General features: G+C 35.8%; 1 protein-coding gene across 1 annotated transcript; it reads left to right on the top strand.

Moving 5' to 3' along the window:
- The first annotated feature begins 1,619 nt into the window (after window positions 1–1,619).
- Window positions 1,620–16,869, top strand: LOC105163479 (myosin-6). The gene is made up of 39 exons (XM_011081836.3): window positions 1,620–2,149; window positions 3,054–3,182; window positions 3,523–3,666; window positions 3,780–3,925; window positions 4,002–4,158; window positions 4,269–4,327; window positions 4,432–4,591; window positions 5,150–5,299; window positions 5,386–5,522; window positions 5,623–5,769; window positions 5,912–6,013; window positions 7,132–7,189; window positions 7,278–7,379; window positions 7,879–7,916; window positions 8,003–8,129; window positions 8,237–8,407; window positions 8,489–8,620; window positions 8,751–8,860; window positions 8,952–9,012; window positions 9,637–9,814; window positions 9,911–10,116; window positions 10,242–10,361; window positions 11,023–11,121; window positions 12,091–12,303; window positions 12,408–12,547; window positions 12,708–12,819; window positions 12,906–12,935; window positions 13,060–13,137; window positions 13,222–13,392; window positions 13,750–13,905; window positions 14,016–14,210; window positions 14,660–14,788; window positions 14,866–14,936; window positions 15,025–15,124; window positions 15,229–15,285; window positions 15,371–15,427; window positions 15,562–15,642; window positions 15,746–15,828; window positions 16,415–16,869. Exons 1-39 carry the CDS (start codon window positions 2,147–2,149, stop codon window positions 16,527–16,529), a joined length of 4,524 nt encoding a protein of 1,507 aa, XP_011080138.1. The 5' UTR covers window positions 1,620–2,146; the 3' UTR covers window positions 16,530–16,869.
- The last annotated feature ends 634 nt before the right edge of the window (window positions 16,870–17,503 follow it).

Below are 17,503 nucleotides of genomic sequence, written 5' to 3'. Positions count from 1 at the left end.
CATTTCCCTTTCAACCGACTTCTTCCACCTCACGCGCCAATTCTCCCACGCTCTTCCACAATCTTTTTCTCAACCCAATTTTGAATTCTCTTTCTCATATTATAATTTAAAAGATAAATTATAACCGATTCTATGAAACTTGAAATTATTAATAAATATTTTTTAAAATCAATAATAATTTAATAGATAATTCCCAACAATAATTTATTATATAAAATATTTATCAGACAATCATTAATTCTAAATAAATATTTATAATTTTTTAAATAATAAGCAAATATTTGTAATTATGATAAATATAAGAGGAGCGTCATAATTTAAAAGTAAGATCACACACAATACACTTGCATACAACATCAATACATGAAACAAATGTATACAATATAAGTAGTGACGGTTCCAATAGATGATCTATTGACATAATTCGTCCTACATTTTGTATAATTACATAAATCATTCTTGATAACAAAAAATAAGAAATAGTTTATATAATGATGTTGATATTTTTTAAGACGTATATGTAATTTTTTTAAAAATATAGATAATTTGTGCAAATAATGTTCACGTTTCCAAATGTATTGGTAAGCATGGTATTATATGAATATTTGAGGTTTTGGAAATGGGTTGTTTGGAATAAATATGGTTTAGTTGAGGGCGTTGAACTTTGATATCTCTCCGACAAATGATGGTGTTTGGTTCCAAATAATTATGCGCTTCTATTTCTCCGTGTTAATTTATTTGTTTAATGCCACTATTTTAATATGTTTAAAATCCATCATCCCCTTTTCATAAATGTATTCCCACTATTGCCCCTTAATCAAATTAGATTAGCTTAAATGCCCACTCATTCTCCCTAACCTTTCAATAACAAGTATTATTTTGAAATATTAAATTATTATTTAACAAAATACTTAAATATTATATTTTTATATTTTGATATCACATATATTTAAATATTTTCTAATTTTGTGACCATAAATCTTGTAAGTGCAATCTTATTAAAAATTATTTTAACAATATAAAAAAGATAATATATTTTCAATCTATTGGGAATAGCTGAAATCATGGGTAAGTGGGTGAATATGTCCGATCTCATACTCATGGGAATGGACATTTCCAAGAGAACGAGTATTTTTATTCTAAGCATGTGTTGGGAATGCATTTAGAAAGATCAATTCAATTTTTAATGTATTCTTTCATATCGTTTATTGTAATTATTGACATAAACAATTAAAATGCCTATGATTTAGTTAATTTTTTTTTCTCATATCAATTATTCTCATTATTGTTATTTTTAAATAAAATAATGACACCTCTTAAAAAAATAAAGAGAAAAAAAATCGCTGAAAAGAGAAGGAAAGGAAAGGCAGCAAATTGGATGTGTATCTATCTTCTATACAAAAGGAAGGAAACAAACAACCCCAACCGCCCGGCCATTTCAAAACGGGGGGGACCCGCAAGAAACCCAAGTTCGCAATAACGGCTATATAAGAGGGGCATTTATGGAATTCAGTTCATTCAACAAACGTTGTGCATTGGCGACTGCTACTTGTGATAATTAATTCAACTTAATTTAATTAATTAAAATTTCGGACAGGATCAAATCCCGCAGAACGTGGGGAGAGAGAAAACAGAAAATAGACCTTCCTTAGAAAACCAAAAGAAATTAAATGGAAAATTGTTATAATTAAAAAGAGTCGTTTGCTTAGCATTGCAAAAGTGTGGGGGGTTTTGAGTTTCAATTCTCTCTCTCTCTAAATTTCTTTATTTTTGTTTCTTCTTTCATTTAAACCTCTGCACCTCTCCGATTTTTCTTCTTTTCATTGGGAAATCGGAAAGGTGTAAATACGAAGCTCATTGTGCTCTCAGATCTTGTCTTGTTTTTGTGTAAATTTTTTCCTTTTATTAGAGTAGTTGGAGGAGTTCAGGAACTTGTTATTTGGATTGGCGGTGGTTTTTTGTTGCAGAAATTTATTAAATTGCGGTGGTTTATTGGATGAGTTTTTTTTTTTTTTTTTTTATTCAAGTAGTAGAAGCTGCGGTGTTTTGATCTGCTTTGCGTGAACGGTTGTCTTTTGCGTTCTTGAGGAGTGAAGGCTGATCGAGGCGGCATTGAAGTTTCTGATCTGATTGAAGTTGTTACGAGATGGTAGTGAGCTTTATTTGTTGATTTATTTGGTTGTTCTTCAAGTGCATCTGATATTGCTTAATAATTTATGACATGTTGTTGTTTTCTTGGAATCTTGAATTGATCTGTGGTTCAGTTCACTTCAAGATTTGATACCTTTTGTTCTTTATTGAGTTCTTTATAGTTTTGGATATTAATATAGTTGTTGTGCGTGCATTCTCTCTGAGTAGTTGCGGTGCATAAGAATTCACTGTTTCTTGACCTGTTGGTTGAGGCTATTTTAGCTTATTAAACCTCTGGTGTATTCTTATGCCAGTGCATGTCTGAGTGCTCGTGCTTGATTTCTAGTGGTGATGGTTTGCTGTACATTATCACTTTGTGAATTTGTCTGTCAATTGTCTGAAAAATGGGCTTTTAAGTTGATGAATTGTTAGCGAATGAAAACTCATAAAAGGTTATGTGTGTTTGATTTGACCTCAATTATGTTACTGCTTAGCCATGTATCTTGATGTTGGTCCGAAAGCTCTCCCACAATACAAGGTGTGGAAAAACTCATGAGTTCCTTTCGTCTTCCTCTGTCAGTAAATATGCACAACTATTCTGTGATGTGTGTTATCCACTGTTCAATAGAACTGGCAACTGACAATTTGAAGATCAATGATAGACTTCCATGTAAATTTGTTATAAACTAAAATTGAAGTTATGAGCAGTTAATTGATCAAATGGACTTGTGTAGTGTGTATGTTGCATGCGCCTAATAATACTCCATCTTAATACCTGGAACTGGGCTTTTCAAGGTCATTATACATTTCGTATATCATAAGAATGTTTGCACGAGGTCGAAGAATGCCCTTCTCTTTTCGGGTTATTGTATTCAACTCTTTGTGGTCATTGTCAGTAAATAAACCCTGTTGAACTTTTGCAGGTTGCTCCGATCACATTAGGGGTCGGGTCTCTTGTGTGGTTGGAGGACCCTGATGTAGCCTGGATAGATGGTGAAGTTGTAGCTGTTAATAATGAAGACATCAAGGTGCTATGTACATCAGGGAAGACGGTGGGTGTCCTTGTAACACTTTAGAAGCACAATGAGGGTTCATATTTTTTGCTCGATGGGATTTATTTCTGAAAGTGCTCATGCATGACTGTCATCAGTTCCCATCTCTTTCAAATTGCTTATGCATGATTACTGTTGTTTCTCAATTTCATCCATGTGTGTTTTAGTCTCAGGAAATTCTTGTGCTCGTTATAGCACATTCTGGTGAAACAGGCATGAAATTGGCCTTTTAGTTCAGTTATCCAAACAAGACACTTTATAAACCGTTTCCTAGTTCTACTTTTCAATCGAATCACTCGAGGATGAGCTGAGTCAGCATGTGAGCAACTGTTTTCTGCAGGTTGCGGTCAAGTCCTCTAATGTCTACCCAAAAGATGCTGAAGCCCCACCTTGTGGGGTGGATGATATGACCAAGTTGGCATATTTGCATGAACCTGGAGTTTTGGATAATTTAAAATCAAGATATGACATCAATGAAATATATGTAAGTCCCAAATAATTTGTTCATCTCATAAAAAATTTGTTCTCCTTCAATCCTATATCACCAATAATGCTTGTTCAATACGGTTGAAGCTGTTCTTCTCACCATTTTTTCAGACTTATACTGGAAATATATTGATTGCTGTGAATCCATTTCAAAGATTACCTCATCTCTATGATAGTCATATGATGGCACAATATAAAGGAGCAGCCTTCGGTGAGCTGAGTCCCCATCCATTCGCTGTTGCAGATGCTGCATACAGGCGTGTAGTCTATAGTATCTCAGCTTTAGTTTTTTTTATTTGTATATTGCTATTAAAAGTTCATATTTTTGGACAGGCTGATGATGAATGAAGGAATAAGTCAGTCGATCTTGGTTAGTGGTGAGAGTGGAGCAGGTAAAACAGAAAGTACAAAATTACTTATGCAATATCTGGCTTACATGGGGGGACGATCAGCGGCTGAGGGAAGGACAGTGGAACAACAAGTTCTTGAGGTAATAAAGAATCTCATGCAGTCATTCATACAGATTGGCTGATGTGATAGTTAATATTAATGTCCCAGCTAATTTTCCACACATTATGTTCTATGTTTTCTTTGTTGCAGTCAAATCCTGTTCTCGAGGCATTTGGCAACGCAAAGACAGTGAGGAACAATAATTCAAGGTACCATAGATTCTATGCATAGTCTTGCTTTGTATAATGACTTTGTTTTGTTTTCTGAAAGTGTTATATACCAAGTCAATTGATTCACAACAATTATTGTGTAGTCGTTTCGGTAAATTTGTCGAGATTCAGTTTGATCAAAGGGGTAGAATCTCTGGGGCTGCAGTCAGGACATACTTGCTTGAAAGATCTCGTGTTTGTCAGGTGTCTGATCCTGAGAGAAACTACCACTGTTTCTATATGCTTTGTGCTGCACCTCCAGAGGTAATGTATTTCTGTCACAGTTTTCTCTTATTCTCAAGCCTCTCATTCTGTAGATATTTCATAGTGCATCATTCATTTATGCAGTGTTGTTTGAATGATAATTTGTTATTTCACGTTCCATTTAATAAAAAAGGCACGGTGCTTCATAAGTTGAGATCATATTTTCTCTTTGTTTTTTCTAGACTAATATTAATTAGTTTAGCATGTCTATCTTGCATGTTTTCACACATTTCATCTATATATTTCGCATTCCTAATGCACTGCCATTTTTTCAGTTTCCTTGTTATTTGCAGAAATTCTTTTTTTTAGTGAAGAGGATGAAGTTATTTGCAGTGCTATATTTTATTACAAGTTTGTTACTTAATTAAACATGCAGTATAGGTCTATCCTTCTACGTTTACATGATATAGAGGCCAAATATTGGGCTGCCTTGTCCTTCCGGATTATTTATTCTGTAATTTCATAATTTTGCTAATTCATGTCAATGTCTCTGTTCCAGATTCTCTCGTAAAATCTCCATTTCTGAATGCAAATGGTATTTGCTTCCTTTACTCTCAGGATATTCAAAAGTACAAGTTGGGAAATCCAAGAACATTTCATTATTTGAACCAGTCGAATTGCTATGAGCTAGATGGGGTTGATGATTCTAAAGAATATATAGCAACAAGGAGGGCAATGGATACTGTAGGCATCAGTTCTGAGGAACAGGTACGAACTGTGTTGTTTAACATGCAAAAATGTCTGCAAGTTCAATTACATTCTCTTGCTGATTCTGTTTCCTTTCTACTTCTCAGGATGCAATATTTCGGGTTATAGCTGCAATACTCCATCTTGGAAATATTGAATTTGTGAAGGGGAAGGAAATTGATTCATCCATGCCCAAAGATGAAAAATCTTGGTTTCATTTAAGAACAGCAGCTGAGATGTTCATGTAATTGATTTTATTGGGACATGCATGAAATTTTAAGAAATCTTATCCGTTTGTTCTTGGTCTTCCTTGCTAATAGACAAGGAAATTCTGAATTTTCTAGGTGTGATGCAAAATCTTTGGAGGATTCCCTCTGCAAACGTGTAATTGTGACCCGTGATGAGACCATCACCAAGGAGTTGGATCCAGAGGCAGCTGCTGCCAGTAGAGATGCTTTGGCCAAAATTGTCTACTCAAGGTTGTTTGACTGGTAAGCTTCATCTTTATGGTTGAAGGAGATCTATATCAGTGAATACTTACACCTGAAGTAGCCCAATTTGCTTTCTTTAATGCTTAATTCTTGTTCATATTTTGTTGAAAATCCAGTATTATTCCTTTATCATTACTTGCAGGCTTGTGGAAAAGATCAATAGTTCAATTGGTCAAGATCCCAATTCAAAATGTTTAATTGGGGTGCTGGATATCTACGGATTTGAGAGTTTCAAGACTAACAGGTGCTTTACCGGTATGCTGTGTCTTCATTGTTGCCATGATCATTTGTGTTTTCATCGGTTGCATAGGAATCTTCTCACAAGAGACACAAAATAAGTTTTTCTTGCATTTGTTTAAGCTATTGATGGCTGGGCTTTGCAGCAGAGTCTGTGAAGGAGTCGGAGGCAAATGGATAGAGCAACGCTAATGTCTTAGCCAACTAATGCCTTAATATCAACCTTATCATACCTAATCTATAAACACTGCATGCCCAATGGCCTCCTTTTCTTGAGTGGTCATGCGGAGCGGGTTGGCACTCCAACTCCATATTAGTCAGTTCACATTCATTCCTATGTTTTGGACTTGAAATGTTAAAGTTTTGAAGATAATATATGACTAATTGTAGAGACATCTTAGTTACAATAGAGCGATGCTTGTCTATAACTGCTCCACGACAGTAGGAATTACTTCTGATATACAGAACCTGGAAGCTAGGACTGGCAGTTCTTCCCCCTTACTAGTATTCCTAGCATCCATGGCATCTCCATTTCTGACCTAGTGATCCTATCAGCTCAACAATAGATAATACGGATGGGAAATATGGTCCATTGGTTCTTCTGAAATGTAGAATAAATCACAGTCAGTTTGAGAGATTGTTATCATCATATCTTTTTTAGTTTTTCCATTAAAAATAAGTAGTATTCTCTGTAACTGTTAAACTATATTTTGAAGATCTGAAGTTATGAGTAAATTAAGTATTGATGCTGCAGTTCTCCAAGAAGTTGTGGGGTTGCCAATGCGTTTGTTTCATTGTTCTACTGCAAAAGCCTAACTTGGTTGTTTATTTCATGTGTGCCTGGGTTTTTTGCGTGATAAAGATGTCTTAAAGCCTTATGAACTGCTGCTTGTAATTTTTTGTTGGATCCACCTGTTGTCGCAAAACATACGTGTTACATTATTAACCCATTCTGGACACAATGATGTGAATGATATTACACTCCATATTGAAATCTTAGTTCAAGTTTTGAAAAATCTACATCACTTTTCTAACTTAGTGTTTCTTTGACCATTGAGCTCAATAATTACAAAAATGGTTCTCAGGAACACCACTCTTATATTCTATTGCTGTATATTTCTGCAGTTTTGAACAATTTTGCATAAACTTGACCAATGAGAAGCTTCAGCAGCACTTTAATCAGGTATCCTATAGTTTTTCCATTCATTTGGTCATCTTTTATTACTTTGTCTTTGTTTGAGTTGTATGATATTGAACGTCTTATGTGGCAGCACGTTTTTAAAATGGAGCAAGAGGAATATACAAAAGAAGAAATTAACTGGAGCTACATAGAGTTCATCGACAATCAAGATGTTCTGGATCTAATTGAAAAGGTTGTGCTCCCCGTGCCCGGCCAATTTCAGTGAGGATTTCAGTTTTGGACTGTCATTTTGCTTTATTCACGAGTGATTATATTTTTGGCTTTACATAACTAGTATTTTTTTGTTTGACCTTATATACCATATTGGTGTAGGATTACTATTTATACTTATCATAGTCTTAATTTAGGAATGTGTTAATGCATAAGAGACTCTAGGTATGGAGAATCTTTCTTCGTTCCTCTGCCTCGTATTAATTTGGAATTTCAGTCCTAGATTGTTTGTGGTTTTCAAGATTTGATATCCAAAAGTTGTTTTTTTGAATCGTGGAGTATTGTTTCCTCTTGGTCTGTCTAGACGTGTAGACTGGCATCTTTAGTTGTGAGTTTTATGTTTATGGGCAAGCAAAGTTGTTATTCTTAATACTTATTTAAGTTTTAGAGAAATGTTATCTGGTTCTAATTTACCTAAATCTTCTTCGTCTAATATATACGTCTTTCTTGAAATTACTCAGAAGCCAGGTGGCATAATAGCTCTTCTTGATGAAGCTTGGTAAGTATCTCACCATTAAAGGGACTACATGTTTACAATTGTTTGTTTTGTTTACTGACTTTCGCTATGACTACTCTGTCTTGTAGCATGTTTCCACGTTCAACTCATGAAACGTTTGCCCAAAAGCTGTACCAGACTTTTAAGAACCACAAACGCTTCAGCAAGCCGAAATTAGCTCGTTCTGACTTCACCATTTCACATTACGCCGGTGATGTAAGTTAAATTGTGTGTTTCTGAAATCAAGTATTACATTGAAAGATATTACTAGGACTCGCATGGTGAGCTTTCACTGAAAAGCTGGATTACAAAATATGCACCAGGTGACGTATCAAACTGAGCAGTTTCTGGACAAAAACAAGGATTATGTTATTGCTGAGCATCAGGCCCTCTTAAATGCTTCCAAATGTTCATTTGTTTCGGGTCTTTTTCCAGTATCAAATGAGGAGTCCTCTAAACAATCAAAATTTTCTTCAATTGGCTCAAGGTTTAAGGTATGAATTTCTGTAGATTCATCAATCTGACTTTTCATTTGTTACTTGAGATGTGAAGTTTTCACGTGATGCATTTTGCAGCAACAACTACAATCTCTGCTTGAAACTCTGAGTTCCACTGAACCTCATTACATACGCTGTGTAAAGCCAAATAACCTTCTTAAGCCGGCTATCTTTGAAAATTATAATGTCCTCCAACAGCTGCGTTGTGGGGTAATACATTTGATTCGTCTCTTTTGTGTGTGTGTGTGTGTTACTGTGTTTCTTTTTCCTTTCTTTTTAATGCTACAAGTTTAGCTGACATCACCTTTTTGTTGTTGTACTTGTTACCTGCTCTATCCAGGGGGTCATGGAAGCTATTAGGATAAGTTGTGCTGGATATCCTACCAAAAAACCTTTTGTTGAATTTGTAGACCGTTTTGGTATCCTTGCCCCTGAAGTTTTGGATGGGAGGTATGGTTACTGTATCATCATACTTCCCCCTGATAATGACAATCAGTAACATTGGCCTTTCACCTGAATTGCTTCATTGGTTTCATGATAGTACGGATGAGGTTGCAGTTTGCAAGAGGCTTTTGGAGAAAGTTAGACTTCAAGGCTATCAGGTAATGTTAATTCGTTGGATAGTCTAAAGTATCTATGCACTGGTTTTCCAGAAATAACTTTCTTCTCACTGTGCTTTCCATGTTTATAGCTTTGTTGTTTTCAAATAAATTCATGCTTCCAAGGTCTTTTGAATCCCAGTGACGGAATGTTAAAGAAATGAAGCATGCATTTGTAGTAGGGTTGTTATCATGGTCTAAACTATCAATCAATTATATTCTCATATCTGAAAAGCATAGAAATGATATTACCTTTCTTGCCACTTCCTCATAGTGATTTAAGCTTCTGATACCAGTATCACCTCAAACTATTATTATGAACACCAGGCCAACAAGTCATCATGTTTTTGTATTTAATTTGTGGATGCGTGAGCAAATTCCTTACTTCAGATCTGTTTGTTTTCTCTTCATTTTTGTAACTAATTCGAAAATGTCTCATGTGACCCGAACAAGACGTCAGTCCCTCGTGCCCTTTTTTGCAATGCCATATTAGTAAAGATCTCTGGCATGTCTGTTGCTCTACCATGATGTGGTCCTACATAAACTTTATTAACTTTTATTGTTGGCCAGTTTTATTTAGAACAATGGGATGAAACTGCTTTTACTCAGTGCAGTTTGCTTTTGCAGATTGGTAAAACAAAAGTGTTTCTGAGGGCCGGTCAGATGGCAGAGCTGGATGCTCGAAGGACTGAAGTATTGGGAAGATCAGCCAGCATTATCCAGAGGAAAATTCGTTCTTATATGGCTCGAAAAAGCTTCATATTATTGCGTCGCTCAGCAATATTTTTTCAATCTGTGTGCAGAGGTACGTGATATTTGTTGGATATATTCTTTCTTTACAGACTTCTGAACGGATATGTATCAAGATATTCATTGTGGACTTTTATTTGCTAATTAACAGGAGAACTTACTCGACACATTTATGAGGGCATGCGGAGGGAGGCTTCTTGTATCAGAATCCAGAGAGATCTGCGAATGTATCTTGCCAGGAAAGCATACCAAGAACTGCACTCATCTGCTGTTTCAATTCAGACAGGAATGCGTGTCATGGCGGCACGTAATGAACTGCGGTTTAGACAGCAGACAAAAGCAGCAGTTGTGATTCAGGTAACATTATCTCTCAGCTAATCATCTGATGAGACATGGTTGTCTTTCTGATTTTTCGTTCACCAAAGAATTACAACTAATTTCTTTTGGACAAAAATATTGATGTCTTACTTGTATGATTCCAGAGTCATTGCCGTGAATTCTTAGCACATTCAGAATATATCAAGCTGAAAAGAGCTGCACTTACCACGCAATGTGCATGGAGGGCAAGACTTGCACGTAAAGAACTGCGTAAATTGAAGATGGTCATGCTCTATATCCTTCATTCTCCCTCCCTGCTTTCTCCTGCACTTTGTCTTTCCACTGTCACATCCTTTAGAACTTTTTCTCTAGGTGAAAATATGTAGACGGAACTTGTCTGGTCTGGTTATATGTGCCAAATAAGATGAATATACCCTGTTAGTGTATGATATTATTTGAGGATGATTGGACATAGAACTAACTGTTGTTCTTTGAAAGGGTTGAAATGGCTTGAAATGCACCAGTACACGTACTAAATGCTCACACATTTGCACTTTCTATATCTGGCTCTCAGAGATGAGTGTATATTATGCCAGATTGTCAAATGTCTTGGAAAATGTAAAATACAAGCCAAGCACATGGGTAATCAGGAAAACGAGATTACAAATAGATGTTGGAGCATAAAAGTACTTACCTACTTGCATTATACTAATTCTTCTTGTGTAGGATATCTGTCTTTATAAATCTGTAAATTTCTAGCATGATAAGAAATCTTGACAGAAATGGTTCCGAAGAATAGACAAGAAAGTCCGTTTCAAAAAGTGAAGAGACAAGAAAGTCCACTTCAATTAATAATTTGGTTTTTGGAACTTGTTTGATGGTTTTACTAGTGCTATTATCTTATTTTTAATGTGATTGTATATATATTATCATGTTAAACCACAGGCGGCCAGAGAAACTGGTGCCCTGCAAGCTGCCAAGAATAAACTAGAGAAGCAAGTTGAAGAATTGACTTGGAGATTGCAGCTTGAGAAACGAATGAGAGTATGTTGAATCTTCTGACACTTTGTTTTTCTTCTTTCCCTTTTTTTATGCTTCTGTTGCCAACATTTTGGAAACCACTTTGAGTAACCTAGTTTTTCAACTAATTGTAAATCCTTTTGCTGCAAGATTGTGATTGTTACCATATATAGTTGTGGTTGAGATAAAGGCAGTTCTTCTGTGGCAGCATAAGTGAAAATGCAAGCCTAACCCTGTTAATGAACATTTTACTACCACCAATCAAGTATAATAAAACTAAAAGGATTTCAATTTTTATTATATTTATTTCTTTTTTGAGTGTTTTTCCACTATATATTGACTAGCAATAAGGAGACAAACCGATACCGAGAGAAACACTGAGAATCATTATAAAAAATACAAGTATGGAAGTCCAAAAGACTGGAGTGAACCAGATATGCTGTCAAATGTAAACCTTATACTGTGAAGATGTAAAAGACATTAGTGAAGATGCTCATAAATCAATTACAGTGTGTCCATCCCTCCCCTTTGAGGTGAAACAGAAAAAGAGAGGACATTAGAGAACAAACATACTTGTAAATTAGTTTACATATGCAGCAGGGCAGGCTTCATATTTGTTTCATCCTTTTGTTTGGTATTTGAATCTGTTCATGCAAGAGAAAAATGTTGGTACTTGTTAGCGTACACTTAGTTTTTGTTCTAATTGGAACCTCTGGATGCCGGATTCTTCCTGCAATAAAATGAGAGATTGGAACTACATCCTCTGGTCTGAGGTTTGGTTATCAGATGGAGATGGTGCTCAAAATATCACCAGGGTTCAGGAATGTGAATAGGAATTTTGCAGAAAAATCACGAAACTATAATTAGAAATAGGACATATGATGAATGTAATAAGAGCAGGATGCACGACCAGTTTTTCTTCTAATTATATAGTTCTGAGACCGTGTCATAGTCTTCTTTTCATTTTTTTCTCACTGATCCATCTCTCTGTAGGCTGACCTAGAGGAAGCAAAAACACAAGAGAACACAAAATTACAGACGGCTTTACAAGAGCTTCAGCTTCAGTTCAAGGAAACCAAAGACATGTTGTTAAAGGAAAGGGAGGCTGCAAAATTGGCAGCTGAGCAAGTCCCAGTAATACAGGAAATTCCAGTCATTGACCATGAAATGATGGATAAGCTTGCTGTTGAAAATGAAAAACTCAAGGTATGATCAGACTTATTATGTTAAAGAATGAAAGGTTAAATTGGTGCAAATAATTTTTGTATATACTTGGATGTGTTATTCCATCCTCTTGTGCATTGTTGCAGGCTTTAGTTAGCTCTCTTGAAACAAAAATAGATGAAACCGAGAAGAGATATGAAGAAACAAACAAACTTAGTGAGGAGAGGTTGAAGCAAGCCATGGAGGCAGAGTCGATGATTGTTAAGTTGAAGACCAATATGCACAGGTTAGGCTTTTTGTGTGACCTATTAGTTAAATCTATTAGTTATGTTGAAGTTAGATAATGTAAGCTTGTGTTCTTTTGCAGCAGTAATTATAGTGTTTATGCTTGACTTATTATTATTATTTTTAATTTTGTTTTAAGTTATCTTTCTTTTAATGTGTAGGCTTGAAGAAAAAATTTCGGACATGGAATCTGAGAACAAAATTCTTCGGCAGCAAACCTTGTCAGCCGCTTCTAAGGGAGCATCAGAAAATCCATCAGCTTTAGCAACCAAGGTTGATTACTTTTCAAGAAAATTCACTTTTCTGTCTCCTGTACCTCTTTCTCAATCTCACATGATGTTGTCATGACTTATGTGCAGATATTGGAAAATGGCCACCATGCCGATGAAGTGAGTAGAACTTATTTAGGCTTCTCTTTCTTTAACAATGGAATTGGATTCTACAGAGCACACGATTGGGTTATACCTCAGTTCTCTTTCTATATTTGGTTTACATGAAGATTGACTTCTGCAGGATATACTACATACTCCAGCAAAAGTCTCCGAGATCCCTGAGAGCAAACCAAGGAGACCCCCTACTGATCGTCAGCATGTTCGTTCTTCTAAAAACTATGATTTGTTCCATTGCCTTTTATCTCTTGGTTTACCGGAACAGATAATCTTGAACTTTCCGCAGGAGGATGTTGATGCACTCATGGAATGTGTAATGAAAGATGTGGGGTTCAGTCAAGGCAAGCCCGTTGCAGCTTTCACAATATACAAATGCCTTTTGCACTGGAAATCTTTTGAAGCTGAGCGCACAAGTGTGTTTGATCGTCTTATTCAGATGATTGGTTCAGCCATAGAGGTAAGCTTCCTTGTCAATGACATGGAATGGAATGGGATATGCAGAAATGTTACTCGAGCAAGTTTTCTGGTGCAATATAGGCATGTTTGCAGGGGGAAGATTATTTTCCCACATTATTCAAATTAGTGCTTCACCTCTCCATTCTACAAATTGTTTAGATAATTTTGCAGCGTACATCACGAGCATTTGACATATTCAGTCTTTTGTTAACTTTTTGCTTTCATGTACCTGTGTTTACTTGGGGATTTTGTGGGTGTAAGTCACGTGTCCCTAAGATCTTTGGAAAATAATCCTGAACTAGGCAGTGTCATGCTCAACAACAAAAATGTGAATTAACTGAGCAATAACTAATTGCAGAATCAAGACAACAATGATCACATGGCTTATTGGCTGTCAAATACCTCTACGCTGTTGTTCTTGCTTCAAAAAAGTATGAAACCTGCTGGCGCAGCTGGTGTGACCCCAGTTCGTAAACCACCACCACCAACCTCCCTGTTTGGGAGGATGACAATGGTATTCAGATTCTTTCATGGTTTTCTTTTCAAGTGGTATACGTAACATGGTTATTCTGTGAGTTAATATGCAAAATATTGGAAAAAGTTAAAAATAAAATTTGTTTACAGGGGTTCAGGTCATCGCCTTCTTCTGTCAGCCTTGCCGCAGCTGCAGCTGCACTTGATACCGTGCGCCAAGTTGAAGCCAAATACCCAGCTCTGCTTTTCAAGCAGCAGCTTACCGCATATGTCGAGAAAATCTATGGCATTATTCGAGATAACTTGAAGAAGGAGTTGGGATCACTGCTTGCTTTATGCATTCAGGTACGCGGAATTGTTTGGTTTTTGCAAATCTTTATCTGATAGAGTGAGATCAGATAGACAACCAACAATTCGTTATCTGATAGAGTGAGAATCAGATAGACAACCAACAATCTGTCTAACGGATTTTACATCATATGTGTCAACTTCTGGTTTTAAGTTACATTTGGCTTTGCAGTAGAGTAAAAACAATTAAACAAAACCCTCACAACTTCAAGATATCCAACTGGAAATGTTATGGACTATGAGTTGAACTATTCCCTCGACGAACAGTTTCTTTTGCACATCAGGTTGCCATTGTGCAGCCAGCATATGACTATCGTCATGTGCTCATGTTGTGTTTATTAGTACTTCTAATGTTTGTATAACTTCTTCCGAAGTCAGTGAGTGAGTGTTGCATAGCAAAAATAAGGATGATAGGTTCTGATCTTGACAACTATAATGAAATTCAGGCACCAAGAACCTCCAAAGGAAGTGTGCTAAGATCTGGGCGGTCTTTTGGCAAAGATTCTCCGTCAAATCACTGGCAGGGCATCATTGATTGTCTCAACTCCCTTCTCAGTACACTGAAAGAAAATTTTGTATGTACTTATTTATTCTGCATTTTATTCACCTGTTTGTTCCCTTCGAAATTATAACAAGTTTGTCGTCTTTCCAGGTTCCCCCTGTTCTTGTTCAGAAGATATTTACTCAAATATTTTCGTACATTAATGTGCAACTCTTTAACAGGTGATTAGGGGGCTTTTGACTTTGAAATCTTTCTATACTTCCTTTACCATGGAAGATTACTAATTTTACCCAAATGTACAACTTTTAGTCTTCTCCTACGCCGTGAGTGTTGTACGTTCAGCAACGGCGAGTATGTAAAAGCTGGATTGGCTGAGCTAGAGTTGTGGTGCTGCCAAGCAAAAGATGAGGTAAATCTTGTCATCATCATATCAAGAATGCACAAGTTTTTTGTTCGACTACCGACTGTTTCTTCCTCATCTTCTTATATTGACAAAACATTCTTGGATCCCAGTATGCAGGCTCAGCTTGGGATGAGCTCAAACACATAAGACAGGCTGTTGGCTTCTTGGTACTTTCTGCATCTGCATTAATCTCTATGGCACTATTTAGTAAGTTTCTATGAATTCACCTTATTTGTTTCATTTTCCCCACAGGTTATACATCAGAAGTACAGAATATCTTATGATGAAATCACCAATGATTTGTGTCCGGTAAGTTGGTTACCCTTGACTTCCCCACTTCCCCGCCACACCAAAAAGAAAAAGGAAAATTTTCATTGTATAGCAGCAGGTTGAGCAGTAAATCAAGTTAATTTTCTAACATGGAAATTTGTTGGGATCCTCAGATTCTGAGCGTCCAGCAGCTGTACAGAATTTGCACTTTATACTGGGATGATAATTATAATACAAGAAGTGTGTCAGCGGAGGTAAGTACATTATGTCCAGAATATTCTTTTTCTTCTCACAGAGAGTTTATTGTTATTCTCGAAAACGAAAAATGTTATCTTAATTTTCAAACTTAAATAACAGGTCATATCGAGCATGAGGGTGCTGATGACAGAGGACTCCAACAATCCTGTCAGCAACTCATTTCTGTTGGACGACAGTTCAAGGTAATCAGCTACTTATTTTGCCATGTTAAAGTTCTGAAACTTTTCCAGCAAAAGTAACTTTTTGCCTCAAACGTCTCACTTTTTCCATTCAGCCACTACATATTCGCTTCATATTCCCTCATTGTTACATATATATCCCTCAAAGTTCCAAATTTTTACTAAGGGTTGTGGTTCGGGACAATATAGGGGCAGTTGAATTATGGTTAGAAGATTAAAATTATGAGAACTTTTTTCTGATATAATTTCCATCCAGAACCATTATTTATTCTAAATTCTATTGCATCTCCTATTGCTTTTAACATATATAGACACCACAACTTAGATGAAATAAATGGTGTTAACTTTTGTACACCCACCGTGTATATATTAGACAAAATAAAAATTGCATTAAATGAAATAAAAGTTGCAGTAAGATTTTGATTAAAAATCGAATTCGATGAGCCTTTGGGTGTATATGGTAGCTACCTTGTTGAATCAACACAAATTCCTCTAGATGCCGAAAGTTCCCTACAGTCCTGCTTCTCAATTCTCTCGTGTTGCATAACATAAATGTAAAGTCATTAACCTGTCTGTATGTGCAATGCAGCATCCCATTCTCAGTTGACGAACTCTCTACTTCACTCCAAGTTAAGGGTTTCTTGGACGTCAAGCCCGCAGAAGACCTTCGTGAGAACCCCGCCTTCCAATTTTTACATGACTAAGGCCGGGAACGTCCATTTTGGGTTTGGGTATGGTAACGTGCCATGATCAACACAGATCCATCGTGCACTGTAAATCCGTTATTTTTTTCATTTTTGGCAGTATAGGTTTGCTGTATAATTTATTCTTTATATCATATGGTATTTATGAAGGTTCTACAATATTAGGGGCTGGGGAAATTGATTCCATGGGCAGATTCCTTTGTTTCTATGTTGTTTTCGTCCCTGCCGGAATGGCAGCATTCTTTCTGTGGAGTTAGGGGACAGGTACATTTTTTCTTGTACTTATCCGACATTTCCATGTAATATAGAAATCTTCCTTGTTGAGAAGGGAGTTTGTTTATTTGGTTTTTTTATAGGTCTATACACGCGTTTGTACGAGTGTTTCTGTCCATGTTAATATTTGGAAATCATGGTTGAGTTATTTTACTTTTATGCACACACCCGAATTCGAACACATCATTGAAATTTTGAGATCAAATCGTTGGGCTGTTCCACACTTTGATTGAGTTGAATGTGTGAGCAGCACATGGAGAAAAATAAATTGTTATAGCTAAGAAAGTTCATCAAAGGTTTTTTTTTTTTAATTAAAAAAATTTGTCCCTTAATAGACATTGTTCTTGTTGTCTGACATGATTTTTTTTTTTAATTTATTGATATTAAATTTTGAAGTTAGTTTCTTTTTAACTATATATTCTTTTTGGAAAATAACTTGTGCCAAAAAATTAAATAAAAATAATTTTCTCAATATTTCCTCGAAATATATGCTCATACATTTTCCCCTTGTAACCAATCCTCAAAAAATTTTCAAATAAAAAAAAGAAAGAAAAATTAATTAAAATTAGATTCTTACGAAAATGTGAAAAAAAAAAATTCCAAAAAACTTTGAAATTATACTTACACTTCCTTTAAGAATTCTCTAACTATACTTAAACACTTTCTATTAGAGTTTTGAAAAAAAACGCTTAGCTCAGTGA

The sequence above is a fragment of the Sesamum indicum genome, linkage group LG6 (assembly GCF_026168435.1).
Source record: "Sesamum indicum cultivar Baizhima isolate 11 linkage group LG6, ASM2616843v1, whole genome shotgun sequence".
NCBI lineage: Eukaryota > Viridiplantae > Streptophyta > Magnoliopsida > Lamiales > Pedaliaceae > Sesamum > Sesamum indicum.
Note: the sequence above shows the minus strand (reverse complement) of the source record. Positions and strands in the feature narration are given on the sequence as shown.